The sequence below is a fragment of the Oikopleura dioica genome, chromosome PAR (genome assembly GCF_907165135.1).
Source record: "Oikopleura dioica chromosome PAR, OKI2018_I68_1.0, whole genome shotgun sequence".
In the NCBI taxonomy this organism is placed as follows: domain Eukaryota; kingdom Metazoa; phylum Chordata; class Appendicularia; order Copelata; family Oikopleuridae; genus Oikopleura; species Oikopleura dioica.
In genome coordinates, this window is record NC_137293.1 from 7,030,915 (window position 1) to 7,046,457 (window position 15,543).

The 15,543-nt window shown below is 42.6% G+C and overlaps 10 protein-coding genes across 10 annotated transcripts; 5 read left to right on the forward strand and 5 right to left on the reverse strand.

The window, feature by feature from the left end:
* The first annotated feature begins 157 nt into the window (after window positions 1-157).
* LOC145705925 (histone H4) lies at window positions 158-503 on the forward strand. The gene has a single exon (XM_081783428.1). The coding sequence runs from the start codon at window positions 191-193 to the stop codon at window positions 500-502; it is 312 nt and encodes a 103-aa protein (XP_081639554.1). The 5' UTR covers window positions 158-190; the 3' UTR covers window position 503.
* A 1,379-nt stretch (window positions 504-1,882) lies between these two features.
* LOC145705920 (histone H1-like) lies at window positions 1,883-2,562 on the forward strand. The gene has a single exon (XM_081783422.1). It carries the CDS (start codon window positions 1,934-1,936, stop codon window positions 2,426-2,428), a length of 495 nt encoding a protein of 164 aa, XP_081639548.1. The 5' UTR covers window positions 1,883-1,933; the 3' UTR covers window positions 2,429-2,562.
* Window positions 2,563-3,261: 699 nt separating this feature from the next.
* LOC145705924 (late histone H2A.3, gonadal) lies at window positions 3,262-3,729 on the reverse strand. The gene has a single exon (XM_081783427.1). It carries the CDS (start codon window positions 3,686-3,688, stop codon window positions 3,317-3,319), a length of 372 nt encoding a protein of 123 aa, XP_081639553.1. The 5' UTR covers window positions 3,689-3,729; the 3' UTR covers window positions 3,262-3,316.
* Window positions 3,730-3,915: 186 nt separating this feature from the next.
* LOC145705926 (late histone H2B.2.1-like) lies at window positions 3,916-4,320 on the forward strand. The gene has a single exon (XM_081783429.1). It carries the CDS (start codon window positions 3,925-3,927, stop codon window positions 4,285-4,287), a length of 363 nt encoding a protein of 120 aa, XP_081639555.1. The 5' UTR covers window positions 3,916-3,924; the 3' UTR covers window positions 4,288-4,320.
* A 677-nt stretch (window positions 4,321-4,997) lies between these two features.
* Window positions 4,998-6,294, forward strand: LOC145701550 (surfeit locus protein 4-like). Its single transcript, XM_081778763.1, has 5 exons — window positions 4,998-5,170; window positions 5,212-5,375; window positions 5,419-5,716; window positions 5,948-6,141; window positions 6,182-6,294. The coding sequence occupies exons 1-5, from the start codon at window positions 5,026-5,028 to the stop codon at window positions 6,266-6,268; spliced, it is 888 nt and encodes a 295-aa protein (XP_081634889.1). The 5' UTR covers window positions 4,998-5,025; the 3' UTR covers window positions 6,269-6,294.
* Window positions 6,295-6,303: 9 nt separating this feature from the next.
* Window positions 6,304-7,787, reverse strand: LOC145705918 (neuronal calcium sensor 1-like). Its single transcript, XM_081783419.1, has 6 exons — window positions 7,681-7,787; window positions 7,549-7,642; window positions 7,394-7,506; window positions 6,936-7,043; window positions 6,688-6,782; window positions 6,304-6,520 (listed from the first exon to the last, which is right to left on the reverse strand). Exons 1-6 carry the CDS (start codon window positions 7,742-7,744, stop codon window positions 6,404-6,406), a joined length of 591 nt encoding a protein of 196 aa, XP_081639545.1. The 5' UTR covers window positions 7,745-7,787; the 3' UTR covers window positions 6,304-6,403.
* A 1,127-nt stretch (window positions 7,788-8,914) lies between these two features.
* Window positions 8,915-10,594, forward strand: LOC145705910 (uronyl 2-sulfotransferase-like). The gene is made up of 7 exons (XM_081783411.1): window positions 8,915-9,091; window positions 9,195-9,553; window positions 9,598-9,706; window positions 9,791-9,906; window positions 10,001-10,208; window positions 10,254-10,333; window positions 10,379-10,594. The coding sequence occupies exons 1-7, from the start codon at window positions 8,938-8,940 to the stop codon at window positions 10,478-10,480; spliced, it is 1,128 nt and encodes a 375-aa protein (XP_081639537.1). The 5' UTR covers window positions 8,915-8,937; the 3' UTR covers window positions 10,481-10,594.
* Window positions 10,595-10,627: 33 nt separating this feature from the next.
* Window positions 10,628-11,827, reverse strand: LOC145701551 (receptor-transporting protein 1-like). Its single transcript, XM_081778765.1, has 6 exons — window positions 11,705-11,827; window positions 11,562-11,658; window positions 11,349-11,479; window positions 10,982-11,308; window positions 10,827-10,940; window positions 10,628-10,786 (listed from the first exon to the last, which is right to left on the reverse strand). The coding sequence occupies exons 1-6, from the start codon at window positions 11,804-11,806 to the stop codon at window positions 10,628-10,630; spliced, it is 930 nt and encodes a 309-aa protein (XP_081634891.1). The 5' UTR covers window positions 11,807-11,827.
* A 311-nt stretch (window positions 11,828-12,138) lies between these two features.
* Window positions 12,139-14,059, reverse strand: LOC145701552 (tissue alpha-L-fucosidase-like; the record flags this gene model as incomplete). Its single annotated transcript, XM_081778766.1, has 8 exons — window positions 12,139-12,333; window positions 12,377-12,487; window positions 12,532-12,732; window positions 12,774-12,985; window positions 13,034-13,123; window positions 13,165-13,333; window positions 13,396-13,623; window positions 13,667-14,059. Coding segments are annotated over 8 exons (1,467 nt in total), but the record flags the coding sequence as incomplete, so codon positions are not given.
* Window positions 14,060-14,644: 585 nt separating this feature from the next.
* LOC145705916 (uncharacterized) lies at window positions 14,645-15,510 on the reverse strand. The gene is made up of 4 exons (XM_081783417.1): window positions 15,281-15,510; window positions 15,072-15,236; window positions 14,828-15,027; window positions 14,645-14,786 (listed from the first exon to the last, which is right to left on the reverse strand). Exons 1-4 carry the CDS (start codon window positions 15,492-15,494, stop codon window positions 14,679-14,681), a joined length of 687 nt encoding a protein of 228 aa, XP_081639543.1. The 5' UTR covers window positions 15,495-15,510; the 3' UTR covers window positions 14,645-14,678.
* Window positions 15,511-15,543: the final 33 nt, after the last annotated feature.

Genomic DNA, 15,543 nt, shown 5'->3' on the forward strand with positions numbered 1-15,543 from the left:
CAGCGGCTCGGGCTCGTTTTTATAGGCGCGCGGGGCGGGTCTCATTACCGCCCTCTTTCTCAGCGCGCTTCTCACCAATCGCGAACGGCGCGTGGGGTTGTCTCCCGCACGAACGACCCGGCCAAATATAAACGCGACGCCGCGCCGCAGCGAGTCATTCTCAAAGTAAAACTTGTGAACCAAAGACAAAATGTCCGGACGAGGAAAAGGAGGCAAGGGACTCGGAAAGGGAGGCGCCAAGCGTCACCGAAAGGTCCTTCGTGATAACATCCAGGGAATCACCAAGCCCGCCATTCGACGACTTGCTCGACGAGGTGGTGTCAAGCGAATCTCCGGCTTGATCTACGAAGAGACCCGAGGTGTCCTCAAGGTCTTCCTCGAGAACGTCATCCGTGATGCTGTCACCTACACCGAACACGCCAAGCGAAAGACTGTCACCGCTCTCGACGTCGTCTACGCTCTCAAGCGACAGGGCCGAACCCTCTACGGTTTCGGTGGATAAGTCGCCTACAAGCAAGCTTCAAAAACAGGCCCTTTTTAGGGCCACAAATACCTCAAACAAACTGAACCTGAACCACTGACAACTGGATCATTAATTATAAAATGTACTCGTTTATAATTCTGTCAAAAGTAGCAGCCATGCTAATACATTAATTAAATTGTGATAAATAAATTACTTTTGAGTTTCATCTCGAAATTATTGATATTTTCTGCAGGGAAGACACACCAATTTAGATATTATTTTCGAGTTTATTGTAAGAAAAATTTTGAATTTGCACAGAAAGATAGGTTTTTATTACTTTTTCCATTCTTTTCCGTTCCAGTTTTTTCTGGGTAAATCGATTTCAGTCTTCGGGAAACCCGAGGAATTGAATCCTTTAGCTGCCAATTTCTGGCAAGTAATCGCTTTGATAAAACATCAAAACGACCACGGTTTTCTTCGATCCGAATATCGGATCAAACTCCTTAAATAATGTTATTTATCAATAATCGTCGCTAAAATTTTACCTCAAATACGCGGCCTTTGGACTTCGGAAAGCCGAAGACTTGATTGAGGGTAAAAATTTAGCCCTGACATCAACAAAAAATCTAGAGACTTTTCGAACTAAACGGGCTTCTTTTTTACCTCTAGAAAAAAATAACAGGACGTCGATGTCGATTCATTGCATATTGAAATCAGTGTTGATTGTCATTGATTTCAGGACCTAATAAAGAAATAATGAAAATCTGTGCGTTTCCAAAGAAATCCATCGTAATTTTTCACCCTTGAGAATGATTGCTCACGGTAAATTTGAATAATAAATCTGTACTCTGGCTATTTAGGGTCCCTAAATTAGAGACTTTTCAGATTTCATTTCAAATTTTTCAACAAGAAAGGTATACAAATTTCAGTGATACTGTATCACTGATACATCGGTAGAATTATACAGTCAGCTTGCCAGTAAATTAACAATATGATGCAACCATGTGATAATAGATTTTCATATCGATTAATATTAGCATTCTAAAAGACTAAAACTATATAAAAATGATCTTTCAATAAGAAAACAGCCCTCAATCTGTAACTTGAAGTCCCTTTCACTTCTCCTCAAAGAAGCACTTATCCCTCCCTGATTATTATTCCCGTTGCAATTTCAAACATAGCTCCCCATGGCGCGAAATCAACCGTAAAAACCGATAATCGTTTGATCAGGTGACCGCGTTTTCGAGCCGGCGCGCGGGCCAACGGAATTCTCGCGCGCCAACGGAAAAAAAGAGCGCGCGCGGGCACCCTGGCTGGGCGCCAAACTCAAAACGGCTCGAAAGTTGTCTCCCGCACCGCACCTTCGAGACTATTTATACTACGGAGGCTGCTCATTCCTGATCATAACCAAATAGCGTTTTTAGCTACAGCACCTCTTCCGTCACCAGAAGACCCGTCAACAGCAAGAAGATGCCCGCCTCACCAAAGAAAGCAACCAAGGCTCCAGCCAAGAAGGCCGAGCACCCAACCTTCAACGTCATGATCGTCGCTGCCATCGCCGCCCTCAAGGAACGCTCCGGCTCCTCCCGACAGGCCATCGAGAAGTACATCGTCGCCAACTACAAGGGCGTCGAGAAGGGATCCCACCACTTCAAGAAGGCCCTCAAGACCGGCGTCGAGAAAGGCGTCCTCGTCCAGACCAAGGGCGTCGGTGCCAGCGGTTCCTTCAAGATCAAGAAGCAAGAGAAGCCAGCCAAGCCCGCTGCCGCCAAGAAACCCGCTGCCAAAAAGACTGCCGCCAAGAAGCCAGCAGCCAAGAAGGTCGCCGCCAAAAAGCCCGCTGCAAAGAAGGTCGTCAAGAAAACTGCGACGAAGAAAGCCGCCTCCCCCAAAAAGGTTGTCAAGAAAGTCGCTGCCAAGAAGCCAGCTGCCAAAAAGACCGCCAAGAAGACTGGCAAGAAGTAACTTCTCCAACCACCAAAAAAATCCACAAAAAAAACGGCTCTTTTCAGAGCCACAAATTCCAAAAAAACTCTTCTTTGTAAATATTCTTTCTCCACTGCCTTCACTAAAACATAAAGAATAAAGTATTCAATTCTTACTTCAGCTTTTCATGACTCTTTACTAGCAATTTGCATCAAGTCTTAGCAGTAAAGTTTTACAAAAATTAATAATTTTTGTTTTAGTTTACGAGTTTTCGTTGACCATTTTTGAGGATTGTAGATTTTCTATTTGGAAGTTTTTTTTGCAAAAGTGACGGTAAAAGACTTAAAGGTTTCTGAATGAGATGAAATCATAAACGACTACATTATCATTGAAAACAAAATGATATCTTTTCATTTGAACCAAACCAGCTTTTGAAAGTTGCTGGAAATCGAAGGGATGCCCCGTTGCGCGCGAAATCGAGTTGCTAGCCAGGCCGCGGGCTTCAACGAAAACGCCAAAATCGATACTTCGTGCCGCTGTGTGACACGCTCGACTGAAGATGTAGACGGATAACGTGCTTTAGAAATGGCTCCCTGCTTGCTTCCTGTTCAAAATCTTCGAAAAACGAGCGATAATGAAATCATTGAAGACAACTTTCAATTCAAGCACCACCAATCAACTCAATTCTACCTTTTCAACTACAGTAGCTATTTGCCTAGTCAAATGATACTCTCTTTGAATATCGAATTGATTCTTTGGCTAAGTTTCTTTCAAATTCAAGTTTTGATGAGTCAAATTTTATAATAAGATTTATTTTATTCCTAGTCAATCTTTTGGGCAGTGAAAAGTTGTCAAAGACAAGTATTTTTTGGTAAGTTTGTGGCCCTAAAAAGGGCCGGGTTTGTGAATTTCTCAGTGAAGAGAAATTTATTTGTCGCCAGTCTTCTTGGGGAGGAGGATGGCTTGAATGTTGGGAAGGACACCACCCTGAGCGATGGTGACACCGCCGAGAAGCTTGTTCAACTCTTCGTCGTTTCGGATGGCGAGCTGAAGATGTCGTGGGATGATTCTGGTCTTCTTGTTGTCTCGGGCGGCGTTTCCGGCCAATTCGAGGACTTCAGCGCTGAGGTATTCGAGGACGGCGGCGAGGTAGACTGGGGCACCGGCTCCGACTCGTTCAGCGTAGTTGCCCTTTCGGAGCATTCGGTGGACTCGACCGACGGGGAACTGGAGACCAGCTCGGACGGATCGGGACTTTGCCTTCGCCTTGGCCTTAGCTCCTTTACCTTTTCCGGACATATTGTTTCAAAATTCGATTTTTTTGACTTCACAAAAAGTGTGGTGCTCAAATCGAGTCCGGAGCGCTTTAAATAGGCCTGGGTGGGAAGCGTGGGTGAGAAGCGCGCTGAGAAACGGCTCATTGGCGACACCTGGCTGTCTTTCCCAGCGCGCTTCCCACCCGAGCGTATAAAAGAGCGCTCGAGCTGCCATCCGCCACCATTTTATTCAAACTCGAATAATTTTGATTTTCAAAAATGGCCGCTACCAAGGGATCGAAGAAAGCTATCGTCAAGAAGGCTCCCCCAGCCGGAGACAAGAAGAAGCGAAAGGCTAAGCGAAAGGAGTCTTACTCGATCTACATCTACAAGGTCCTCAAGCAGGTCCACCCCGACACCGGTATCTCCTCGAAGGCCATGTCCATCATGAACTCGTTCGTGTCCGACATCTTCGAGCGAATCGCCAACGAGGCCTCCCGACTCGCCAAGTACAACAAGAAGTCCACCATCTCTTCCCGAGAGGTCCAGACCGCCGTCCGACTTCTCCTCCCCGGTGAATTGGCCAAGCACGCCGTCTCCGAAGGTACCAAGGCCGTCACCAAGTACACCTCCTCCAAGTAAATTTCGATTTACTTCGACAAACCCGGCCCTTTTTAGGGCCACAAATTCTCAAAACTGCCACTGTTTACATTTGATTCTTTTGAACTTATTCTATGAAATGATAATCTACTGTGCACTCTTTATGAAAATATGGCCAGTTATAAAGTTAATTACGAAATGAAAATCTTTATGTAAAATTTACATTGCAAATAAAGTGATGAGTGACTTTACTGAAGTTGTCGTTAGAATTCATTTTTGAAAGCAGGAGCAGTTATTCGCGGGCGCGCGAAAACCGGTTAGATTTAAAAAGCTTGTAATTTCCCGCCCCGCCACTTCGTGATCGATACGGATCACTGAACTCTTGAATGAAGGGGAATTTGATACGAATCGTCGTTTATTCTCAGTTCTAGGCGCACTTTTATCCGGAAAAGCACGGTATTTCTTCTGAGCGATAATTTTAAAAATAAATTTAGAAAATTAGTCCTAATTATTGATTGTAATCAATGTTTGAGATAATTTTTGCGATCGTAATTACAGTATGCGACATACAGTATCATCGATTTATTCTAAATAATCATCGTTGATTTCAAAAATGATTTCAAAAACATTTTTCAAATATTCCATGTTTGAGCCTCTTTATTCAGGTCAGAAAAAAGGGATGACTCTGTTCCTGTCGGTCCGCGACCTGCCCGGAGGGCAAGTTCCACGGCCTGTGTCAGAGTTGTGTTCCATACTTAGCTTGCCTTTTTACCAAAAAGTATGAAAATGGGGATTTTGAGTGAATTAGACAAGGTCGCCGGCGATATTCTCAAAGACACGAGAGACATTTTGATCTTTATCGGAAGACTGCTGCTGATTTCGACTTTTATCGAGGATGGCTTTAGAATGTGGCATCAGTGGACAGGTAAATTGAGAAAGAAAGGGTGGAGGTTTATTATTTTGTAGAGCACACGGAATACATTGGAAACACGTGGGACTGGCAGACGGAAATAGCTACAGTCGTTGTGGGGATCAATCTCGCCGGGCAAGTTTTAGGAGCGATCCTGGTGCTCTTCCGAATTTTAGTCACTCCTTCAGTTGTGCTACTCACGCTCATCGTCATCATCCAGGTTTGATTTCCCTTTCTTTATTCTTTTTTCGACTTTTTCCAAGACGATTGTTTATTCGATCATTTTCGACATCAAATTCCTGATGCGCCACCTCGCCATGATCGGCGCTCTCCTCCTCCTCCTCGCCGAGCACAAAGACCGTCGCGCTCAACAACAGAAGCAAAAGACGCCCGTTGGCCTTCCGGTCCTCGATGAGCACAGTCCGTCCAGTGGGCTTCAATTCTTTGGCAGAATTTTTCTTGTTCTGTTGTTTTGCACGCTCCTGCATTTCTGGGGCTGGTCTCAGGCGGCTGAAAACTTCAAGAATGACGAAGATGCTTTTGAAGATTTAATAGGGAAGGGTCTTGACTACTGAACTCGGCAAAAACCTGAGTCAGGGTCTGAAAGATCATTTTGGAAACGAAGAATTTGAAAATAAATTGAAATGTTAACTTTGCGAAGCCGCTTTGCGGCTTCGTTTTAAAGCAGCCGCTATGCGGCTTTTTGCTAAAGATCTTTCAGGCCCTGACTCAGGTTTTCAAGGCAGGTTGCCGAGCCTAATTTCGAATATATTATGCAGACCCGAATTAAAGGAATCAAGAAAGAAGTCCTCAACGACACCTTCGGGCTTTTCTTCATCCTGCTAATCGTCGCTGGATGGAAAACTAGACTATGTTCATTAATTCTGATCATTTGGCTTGGCTGCCTCAACTTCTTCGTCAACGACTTCTGGAGTCATGCAGACACGTCGATGATGTACGACTTCAAGCGCTACGATTTCTTCCAGGTAAGAAGAACCACTGCAACTCACTGTAACACTGTTTTAGACATTGAGTGTCATTGGAGGGCTGAAAATTTTAATCGCGCTTGGACCTGGCCACTTCTCGCTGGACTATGAGAAGAAAGGAATTTAATTTTTATTTTAAAATTAGTACAATAAATGTATAACAGTATTTTCCAATCACTTTTCGTCTTCTTTTTCTTTTCTTTTAGATTTAGATTAGTCTCTCAAGGTTCAAGTGAATCGATGAATTATTAATTGAGAACTCTCAAAGGCAGGAAAGGTTGAACCTGTGCCCATCATAAAGTGACAGCGCTTGAATTATACTCGGGTCCTTTTTCGATCCTTCCATGAACTCGGACATCGTCAGGTACCCATCGTCATTCTAGGAGATGAATATAAAGCTGTCCTTTTTTCGTATCGAAACTTGGGCTCGGCAACCTGTGTGGCAAACCTGAGTCAGGGTCCGAAAGATCGCGGCCTTTCGTAAGAGATTTTCCAGACCCTGACTCAGGTTTTCAACACAGGTTGCCGAGCCCAGGTAAAAAATACCTTATCCATCAAGGCAAATATTCTAGCGACCCTCTTCTCAGGCGTATTTTCCTCCTCCGGCAGCGCAACTGTACTTCCCACCATCGAGTAAATCGCTAAATATTTATCGAGCGGCATTAAAAATATGTAGAAGGGATTAGTTCTTCAATTTGGCTCCTTGTCAAGAAAAGTGAATAATTCTTGATAAACCTGACAAGTAAACCTTTTAGTAGATTTCTTTGTTTTGGTAATCCGAAATGCGCAAATACCTTTCACAATTTCCAGCATTTCGTCGCGCGTAATTGAACCATCTCCGTCTAAGTCGTACAGTCTGAATGCCCAGCGTAATTTGTCGTCCAACGTTCCTCTCGAAGTTACTAAAGAAATTGTTACGATTATTGATAAAAACTTTTAAAAAATAGGGCCAAGGATTGTCAAAATATAATATTTCCATTTTATGCTTTCTGATTGGACACGCACCAATTTTAAGCATTCTTATTGGCTGAACGCCATTTTTAAGCCTTTTGATTGGGTGCGCGCCGTTTTCAGGCCTTTTGATTGGGGGCGCACCATTTTTAAGCCTTTTGATTGGGCGCGCGCCATTTTTAAGCCTTTTGATTGGGCGCGCGCTCTTCTTGGACGTTTTGATTGGTTGAAAAATTATAAAAATTTCGACTTCGTATGAATTTATTCTGACTTTTACTTGCATCGAATTTGCCTATTTTACCTGATAAGGCCATGATAAACTCTTCAAACTCAATTGTTCCATCTTTGTTCTCGTCGAAAACATCAAAAACAAAGCGAGCAAAGGCTTGTGGATCACCCTGAGGAAAAAATTGCCTAGCAAAATTATAGCTTTTTTTAAATAATTATTGCATTTACGTGTAAATCTTGCTAAACTCAGCAGCGGAAAGTTTTCCCGTCGGGCAATCTTTTAGGAATCCTTTGTGCCATTGTTGCAGCTCTTCTTTGCCGACTAAAAGGTCGAGAATTTTACTTTTTCAAAAGACGTACATTTTGTCTTAGCACTTAGTTCTGCAATGGCGACGGGATTGAGCTTGCTTTTCTTCGCTCCCATAATTTCTCTAAATGTAAAAAAATTGCTCAAAGTTTGTTCAAATGTTCAGTTTTCATTTCGTCAATTAAATAATTGAATTCCACGGTATATTCAATATTTGTTAAGCTCTCTTTCTTTCTCTGACTCGTGCGTAATTTTGGAAGGAACAACTATTTTTTTCTTGGTCGAAAACAGACAATAGCGCTTTCTTTCTTTTTTTGTATTGATCCTTCCATAAGAAACGATATGGGCTGGGAAAGCTATAAACTGGATGCCGGGGAAGATAATCGGCTTTTTGCGCGACTACAGTTCTCTCTGTGTGAAATGATTGAGGCTGATTAAAAGCTCCGGTCGGACTCGAGCAGGACGAGTGGACAATTTAACACAACCACCTGAGGGCTCTCCTCTTTTTACAGTCGCACCGAAGAGAGAGAGAAAGAATCGGCAAACGAGTTCGCCAATAGTTTTTTTACGATGCTGGAAATGATATTTCCACTAAGCCCAAGTGACATCTGCACTGGCACACAGACATTATCGATCTTACAAGTAAGGTCTTGGTATTTTTTTTTCAAGAGCCATCTTCTCTTGCTAAAAATGGCTGAAAAAGTTGTCGAAGTCTTGAAAAAGTCTAGTTTTGAAAGAAAAAATCAAAGTGTCTATTGATTTTTTTTCTTGGAAATGGCTTTTGATAGAATCTTTTTTCTTTAGAAATTCTTTAGGATCGTGTCTGAACACGTGTTTGTCGTCACAGTTTTGCCATTGAAAGACTCTCTGAACGCTGGCTTCGTCGAAAATAACCTTTTCATTACTAAAACTACAACGTTACGTTTCTCAAAAACAGTTTATGGCTGGTTCAAACTCAAGCAAGAGTCAAAGAGTTCAACAAAAAGTCAAGATTTGAACTCTCTCGAAGAGCGAGTACATTTTTGAATAATTTATGTTTGATAATTAATTTCATTCGTTTAAATATTCATGCTAGAAAATCATCATTGGCAGATTTTTTTATGTAAAAACTTTTAGCACAGAATAAGCAGCTTGCTCGTTGTTTGCAAACAATGAACCAAGTGGTGCTTCGTGACCTTATCAGTGTTCTGCGACGTTTGTCGTAAAGCCTTGGAACTTGCCGGGGGCTGTTTCGCATTCGCGATGCAGGATATTGCCGCTCCCTTTTTGAAGCGATAAAGCAAGAGAGAAAAGTACCGCAGCGCTGAAGAATGCGGACTGTTATCTTGAGCAAGACGCTCTTGCGCATTGCGTTTGTCGTCATTCTTGTTCTAGTTTTGTACAGCTCCCGGAAGGCAAGAGACGTAGCCAGCGAAACCCTGAAAGAAGTGAGCGATGAATTGGCTCTGCTGCAAGAGGGTGAAGGTTAGCGAGATTTACTGATGAAAAAATAAGGATTAGCAGAGATAGTAGCTAAATCCTGGATTACTGTAGCAAGGAGATTTGATTGCATTGACAGTATTTTTAGGTTCAGGCGAGGACAGGGTCGACATCTTGGAGAACATTGACAACTTCTACCACGAAGACTCCGAAGAGATCGAAGAAAAAGACCCGATCCACTTCGCTGCTGAAGACAAAAAGTTCCTGCTTCACAACAAGCTCCCCAAATCCGGCTCGTCAACGATGAAATACATCCTCAAAGTCTTGTCGGACAAGAATGACTTTTTCTTCGACCACTATCGGGTGAGCCAGTGCGACATTGACAACAACCAGCGACTTGTTCATCACGCAGCCAAGTTGCGAAGACAGCATCCGGACAAGAAGATTGTTCTGCTGAAGCACCACACTTGGGTGAATTTTACACACAGAGGTTATCCCCAGCCACAGGTCTGAATTCCTCGGAAATTCATTTTTGCAAACCATTTTTCAAGTTTATCAACGTCGTTCGCCACCCAGTGACTCAATTCAAGAGCACTTATTACTTTTCACGCTTCGGATGGGGACTTCAAAAAGGAAAGAGAAAGTCGTTCAGGGCGGGATCTTCTTTTCAATAGATTTTTACAGAGAGATATTTCGGGGTAAGCGAATATAAGCAGATTAAAATCCTAATTGAAAGCGGCTCACACGAAGACCGAAAACGATCAATTGACGATTGCGTCGCCCAGGGCCAGTATGAGTGCGTCGATTCTATCGGCGTTTTCAACAAGTATTTCTGCGGCACGGATCCTGTTTGCATGGATGTAAGTAATTACCGTTTCTCTAACTACCTGATCGATTAATGGAGTCTTAATCACGGGTTAGCAGATTGCTCAATTATTAAAATTTTTAATCAAGCACCGTACTCATCAACAACAACCCGACGGCAAGTGGGTTCGATTCACCGACCATGAAAAACTGAAGAAAGCAACGGAGCTCAGCAAGCAAAACATCCTCAAATACAGGCAAATCGGTGTGTTGGAAGAATTTGACTCGACTCTCAAGCTGTTGGAAGTGACTCTGCCCGAGTTTTACAAAGGAGCTTTGGATGCTTACCATGGACCCTGTAAATATAGTTTCAGTTTGAACTTCCCATTCATAAAAAATTCAGACGTCCAGAAGTTCGTCAAGCTGACCAAATCCAAGTCGCATGGAAATATGACAGAAGAAACTGCCAAAAAGCTGGAAGAGGTAACAAGCTACTAAAATGCCGCCTTCCCTAATTAGCGATTTTAGATGCTCTCATACGACATGGACATCTACAACCTCGCGAAGCAGGTCTTCCACCAGCGCCTCCAAGAAAACGGCATCGGCAACAACGCCGTTGCCCCACTCTAAATGACAGAATGTTCCACAAAAGTTCAAAAATCTTATATTCTGATGCCTGCATCCCAAATCTGCCCATATCAATTTTTGCCTTTGTATAATTTATATTGTATAACATATAAATGTATCCTCATACCACTTGAGTAAAGCTATCACATTTTATTTCATTCGGCATTTTCCATTTTTACAGGCTTGGCAAAGTTCGGGGCGATGTCGGTTTCTAGGATTGCCGGATCGGCGGTCCACGCGTAGTTGGGGAATCAGGTCGATGTCTCCGTAGAAATGGTGGCGGATGCGAACGTAAAGGTTGTGCAGCACCTAATAACTCTTTTTGCTGAAAAAAAAAATGAGAGCGGACCTTTGTGACTTCCTCAGGGTACCACATCGCCGTCTCAAATCGGTCTTCCATGCATTTCTGGCATTTTTGCCCGAACATTGTTGCTACAATAACTCCAACTCTCACATATTGCCCCTGAAAATCATCTTCAACAATTGACAAAGAAAAAGGATTACATTAACAATTGAAGTATGAATCGTAATGTTGAAGGTGATCATTCCTCTCATCGAGGTCCAGCCATTTCCGCAAACTGGGCAGCAGAAGCGCACTTTTGCCCAGTCCCTTAAAACCATCCCGTAGGAATCGTCCTTTGGAGTCGATGATTCGTAGAAGTTCCATTTAGCGATGGGCGAATCTGGCAACTGACAGAAAAACTGATTGAATTCGCGTTGCCAGACGATTCTGATGAGATCGTCGTAGCTTTCTCCGTTTATCGTTGTTGTTACTTCGTAGCTCTTCTGGTTTAAATTTGAATCAATCTGGACTGGCATATAGAGATAATTCTACAAGAAGGTAAGGCTTGAAGATTCAATGGAGAACGACCTGGTTATAAAAGGGATGACTCGCTTGGTAATCAGTGAGAGTCGATGAGTTGAAAGAAATCGGTTGAGTCTGACTCTGTGACTGAGTGGTGAGTTGAGAGCCTGTTCCGTAAGCGGAGCCACTCGCTTCAGCTGGTTTTTAAAAGTCTGGTTTATCTTTCTCTTTTTGTTTTCCGAACAGGTGATTTTCCCTGGCGGTGCTTTCTCTACGTACCGTACGGTTGCTGAGCTTGGAGTTGTTGCTGCTGTTGGAGTAGAAGCTGTTGCTGGAGGAGAAGTTGCTGTTGTTGTTGAACAGTAGCGAGATAATACTGAAAACGTACAGTAAAAAAATCGTCTGTTTCCTCTGTTAGAAACCTGAGGCATGAGAAATTGAGTGATATCTTTTTTCACAGTCTCTTTTGATGAAACCAGCAGGTCTACTGCGGATTTCGTTTGAGAGCTTTCATCCTCTGCCATTTCTTATTTTTTCTCTGTTTTCTCGCTTTTTGGCCTAAATAGGTTTTCGATGCTCCCAAGGAAGCAGCAGGAAACGACTAAAATAACATAGACGGATGAAAAAGGGGCTTTGGAGAGACGTGCAAAGTTTTTATGAATTTGAAAATTTAAAGAGAGATGTGATGATATTATGAAAAAATAAAATGCGACTCGACGTCGATTCTGTCGTTTAAGATACCGCGTGTTATACACATTAAATTGTAAAATAAAATGTCTACTGAAAACTTCACATTGCATTCTCGACTATAGTGCCCTGACACGGTTTACGATGTATGATTGAATAAATGATTTATTTCTACAAACATGGTATAAATCTGCGTACTGATATCATAATGGAACTGTTGGTTAAAAAGAATAATATAGCACATTGAAGTAAAATGGGTGGCTGGCGTGGCTGAACTCTGGAAACACTACTGAAGGCTTTTTCAGAAGCCAGTAATGGTGATGACTTTTCGAAGCAACTTCGGAGTGGAAATTCGGAAGACGATCTAAAAACATTTTTTTCGGAAGGAAATTTTTTGAAAGGCAAACCGGCATCTTTTTCTCAGGGAAGTGAACTCCGTGGACTTCCGTTTTGTCGCCGTTTTGAATTTGATGCAGCTCTTTTTTGTGCGTCGGTGTGATGAATTGCTCGACGATCACCTAATTTATAATTTGATAGAGACTGAAAATTTTGGCTTTCATACAAATCCCTTGAGTTTCATAGGAACTTCGATGACTCGATTGTTGACTGCTTGATGATCCCAGTCGAGAACGTGGACGTAGAGAGCCATGTAGTCCTTTGAGCGAACATATCGAAAATTACCAGTTGGAATCGCCCCGTCTGGAAGGAACGGTCGGGTGTGATAGATTCCTTCGCTGTTGACTGACATCCAGGAGCCGAGATCCTTCAAAAGATTGTAAATTGAAGCCTTTATTTTGCTCTTACTTTTAGTCGTTTTTCTTGAATGGCACTGATAGAGCCATTAGGAAGCGGACCAACATCGAGAAGCAGATTTCCTCCCTTGCTCACGATGTCGATCAACATTCTGACGATATCAATACTGGCCATGGTTTCCTTCTCCCCTTCATTTCTGTTGTAGCCAAAGCTAAAGCCGATGCCGCGATTTGTTTCCCAAGGTTGCGTTGTATTCACAACATCTTCAAATGAAGATATAAATTTTGAACTATTTTTACTTCAAAAGTTACCCATGATTTTGTATTCTGGCGTCATGAAATCTCCGTTGAACCCATTTGGAATCTTCCATCTGTTATTGACGACGCCATGTCCAGGGCAGACTAAAACTCGGTCAAAATAAGAGTTGTTTGGAAAGAAAAACCTTTGGAATAAAAATGCGCGAATACTTCGTAAAGTCGTTCATCTTTTTCGTAATCTGGGTAATTGATATCATTCCATAAAATACAGGGCTTGTAGCGTTCCATCAATTCGTACAAATGCGACGTTGCGTAGTTTGAGTACTCTTGAGGATCTGATGGAAGGTTCATTAAGAAATTCAGAGCCGTAATTTCGATGAAAACTGACATCAACGAGGATAATCTAAATTCGGAACCCAAGCTTGTGGTTTTCGCGGTCGATACCAGCAATTTTTGCAGTCGCCATCAAGAGAACCGGGAAACGACCAATCAAGTCCTCCTGAGTAGTAAAGACCGTATTTCAGCCCGGATTTTTTCAGAGCTTTTCCAAGCTCTCCGACAAGATCTCGGTCGAGCCTTGTGTGCGCTGGAGTTCTGTACGGATTGGGGACGTTCGAAGGCCATAAAGTGAATCCATCGTGATGCTTGAAATAGATTAATTTTCAAAATTAAACCGGTCATGATTACTTTTGTGGTGAGAACGGCGTATTTGGCTCCTGCATTTTTGAAGAGAGTCGCCATGTCCTTCGGCTCCCAGTCGCTAATCGCCTTATTGAATCGCGGCACAAAAGCATCCATGTAGCTTTCTTTGCCGTAGTGCTTCTTGTGGAACTCTCGCGATGGAGAGCCCTTGATTCGATAAGTATTCATGTACCACTCCGCATAAGGGTGATGTTTGAACCAGGTGACGTTGTCGACATTTTCCCGCTCGCTGAACATGAAATCGGTCGGTGCAAATCCAGGCACGGAATAGAGGCCCCAGTGGATAAAAATTCCAAGTTTGGAGTCTTTCCACCAGTTTGGAGCTTCATGCGTTGACAGACTTGATAAAGTTGGCTCGTAGGTCTTTTCCGCGGTTAATTTTATGAGACGAAATTTCGTTTTCAAGAAAATATTGACACTTGATAAAATTGTTTTTTGCGATATTTTCTTAAAAAACAATGAAAGTTAGCCGTTCCTTGTGGGTATACAAATGAGCAAAGGCATTGTGGTTAAAATTGTAGCCCTAAAAATTCTCCTTGAAAACTTTCACTTCAAAATATTTTACCTGAAATAGCAAATAGCACAGCGCGAAAGCTGCTATCGAAATGAATATCTCTATGCGACAGAGCCACATTCTGTGACTTGCTGTCTTCTTCTTCTTTTTGTACTGTAAATCAAAATATAGTGCTTTTTTTGGTGCCCAGCCCCGTCCGGTCCATGAAAATGCCACGGGCGCGGTCATCCCGCACGTTCCAAAGCTGATGTTTGTTGCGGCTTACAACACGAAAAATTGCAAATTTGATAAAACTGCCTGCCTGCCCCGAATTTTTCCACAAACACGGAGTCCTGACCGAAGGGTCATCATTTTTATTCTGGGAGATGTAGATTTTTGCAATAAAAAGAGATGAGAGGCCTTCAATTTCGCCTACTGTAAGCGAATTGAGTTGATAGTTTTTTTTTCGAATGAGTTTTTATTTGAAGTCTTCAAACGCAAGAATCACTTTTTCGGAGGAAGAATTTTTGGCCAGTTTCTGATATTTTGAATTTTCCACTCAGGCTCTCCAAATGTCAATTTTCCATCTTCATTTCTCGCATACTCGTAGACCTAGAAGAGGTTACAGATCATATTGAAGAAAATATGCTTACGAAATCAACAGCAAATCCGTAGAGGTAGATATCGGCATCTTCAGGCAGAACGACATAGGTGGGCTTTTCTTCGAGTTCGCAGAGGATTATACTTCTCATGTAGATTTCCGCGCAAAGGGCGTTGTTTTCTCGTGGAATGGCAGATTCGAGAAACAGTCGCGCTGAGACAATGTGCATGTTTTCCGGCTTGATTAGCGACACTATATTTTATCAGTTGAAGAAGAGGGAGGAAACGAAGGCTTACCAATGCGCCTATCTTTCTCAGAAATTTCTTTCCACTCTTTCTGAACCTGCGCGAGGGAATCATCGTCAGCACCGAAGTAGAACATGTTATTCAAGTCCTTTTTCGACCGACGATTCGAGCTTTTCAGTGACTCCACCAGCATTGAAAAGGCAAACTTAGTACCCTCTAGAAAGACCGGTTAATCCTCGTAAAAATCTCTTCGAAGAAACCTTTCATCGTCGGCAAGTCAAACTCGGGCACTTTCCAGCCCATTTGCTGGAGTCTTGATTCAACGTTGTATTTGTCCTTTGAGTTGAAGATGCCCATCTTCGTCCTGGCTCCCTGTTTGCGAATGTAGTTCAGAATAAAGTTGTGCTGAGGGACGTACAAGGGCACAATGCCGACTTGACGCGTACTCGTTCTCAGTCTTTGGACCGATCTCATACTTCTCAAAAATGGCTTTTGATAATTTTTCCTTTTTTATTGAAAAGCA

Coding starts and splice junctions, on each gene's coding strand:
- LOC145705925 (XM_081783428.1), top strand. CDS start 191: ATGTCCGGACGAGGAAAAGGAGGCAAGGGACTCGGAAAGGGAGGCGCC.
- LOC145705920 (XM_081783422.1), top strand. CDS start 1,934: ATGCCCGCCTCACCAAAGAAAGCAACCAAGGCTCCAGCCAAGAAGGCC.
- LOC145705924 (XM_081783427.1), bottom strand. CDS start 3,688: ATGTCCGGAAAAGGTAAAGGAGCTAAGGCCAAGGCGAAGGCAAAGTCC.
- LOC145705926 (XM_081783429.1), top strand. CDS start 3,925: ATGGCCGCTACCAAGGGATCGAAGAAAGCTATCGTCAAGAAGGCTCCC.
- LOC145701550 (XM_081778763.1), top strand. CDS start 5,026: ATGAAAATGGGGATTTTGAGTGAATTAGACAAGGTCGCCGGCGATATT. Junction 5,171..5,211: donor AATGTGGCATCAGTGGACAG/GTAAATTGAGAA, acceptor ATTATTTTGTAG/AGCACACGGAATACATTGGA. Junction 6,142..6,181: donor AGCGCTACGATTTCTTCCAG/GTAAGAAGAACC, acceptor ACACTGTTTTAG/ACATTGAGTGTCATTGGAGG.
- LOC145705918 (XM_081783419.1), bottom strand. CDS start 7,744: ATGGGAGCGAAGAAAAGCAAGCTCAATCCCGTCGCCATTGCAGAACTA. Junction 6,783..6,935: donor AATGCTGGAAATTGTGAAAG/GTATTTGCGCAT, acceptor ATAAATATTTAG/CGATTTACTCGATGGTGGGA. Junction 6,521..6,687: donor TATTTGCCTTGATGGATAAG/GTATTTTTTACC, acceptor TTCATCTCCTAG/AATGACGATGGGTACCTGAC.
- LOC145705910 (XM_081783411.1), top strand. CDS start 8,938: ATGCGGACTGTTATCTTGAGCAAGACGCTCTTGCGCATTGCGTTTGTC. Junction 9,092..9,194: donor TCTGCTGCAAGAGGGTGAAG/GTTAGCGAGATT, acceptor CAGTATTTTTAG/GTTCAGGCGAGGACAGGGTC. Junction 9,554..9,597: donor GAGGTTATCCCCAGCCACAG/GTCTGAATTCCT, acceptor CCATTTTTCAAG/TTTATCAACGTCGTTCGCCA.
- LOC145701551 (XM_081778765.1), bottom strand. CDS start 11,806: ATGGCAGAGGATGAAAGCTCTCAAACGAAATCCGCAGTAGACCTGCTG. Junction 11,659..11,704: donor CTCAATTTCTCATGCCTCAG/GTTTCTAACAGA, acceptor GTACGTTTTCAG/TATTATCTCGCTACTGTTCA. Junction 11,480..11,561: donor CCAAGCTCAGCAACCGTACG/GTACGTAGAGAA, acceptor TTTAAAAACCAG/CTGAAGCGAGTGGCTCCGCT.
- LOC145705916 (XM_081783417.1), bottom strand. CDS start 15,494: ATGAGATCGGTCCAAAGACTGAGAACGAGTACGCGTCAAGTCGGCATT. Junction 15,237..15,280: donor TGACTTGCCGACGATGAAAG/GTTTCTTCGAAG, acceptor CGGTCTTTCTAG/AGGGTACTAAGTTTGCCTTT. Junction 15,028..15,071: donor TGAGAAAGATAGGCGCATTG/GTAAGCCTTCGT, acceptor GATAAAATATAG/TGTCGCTAATCAAGCCGGAA.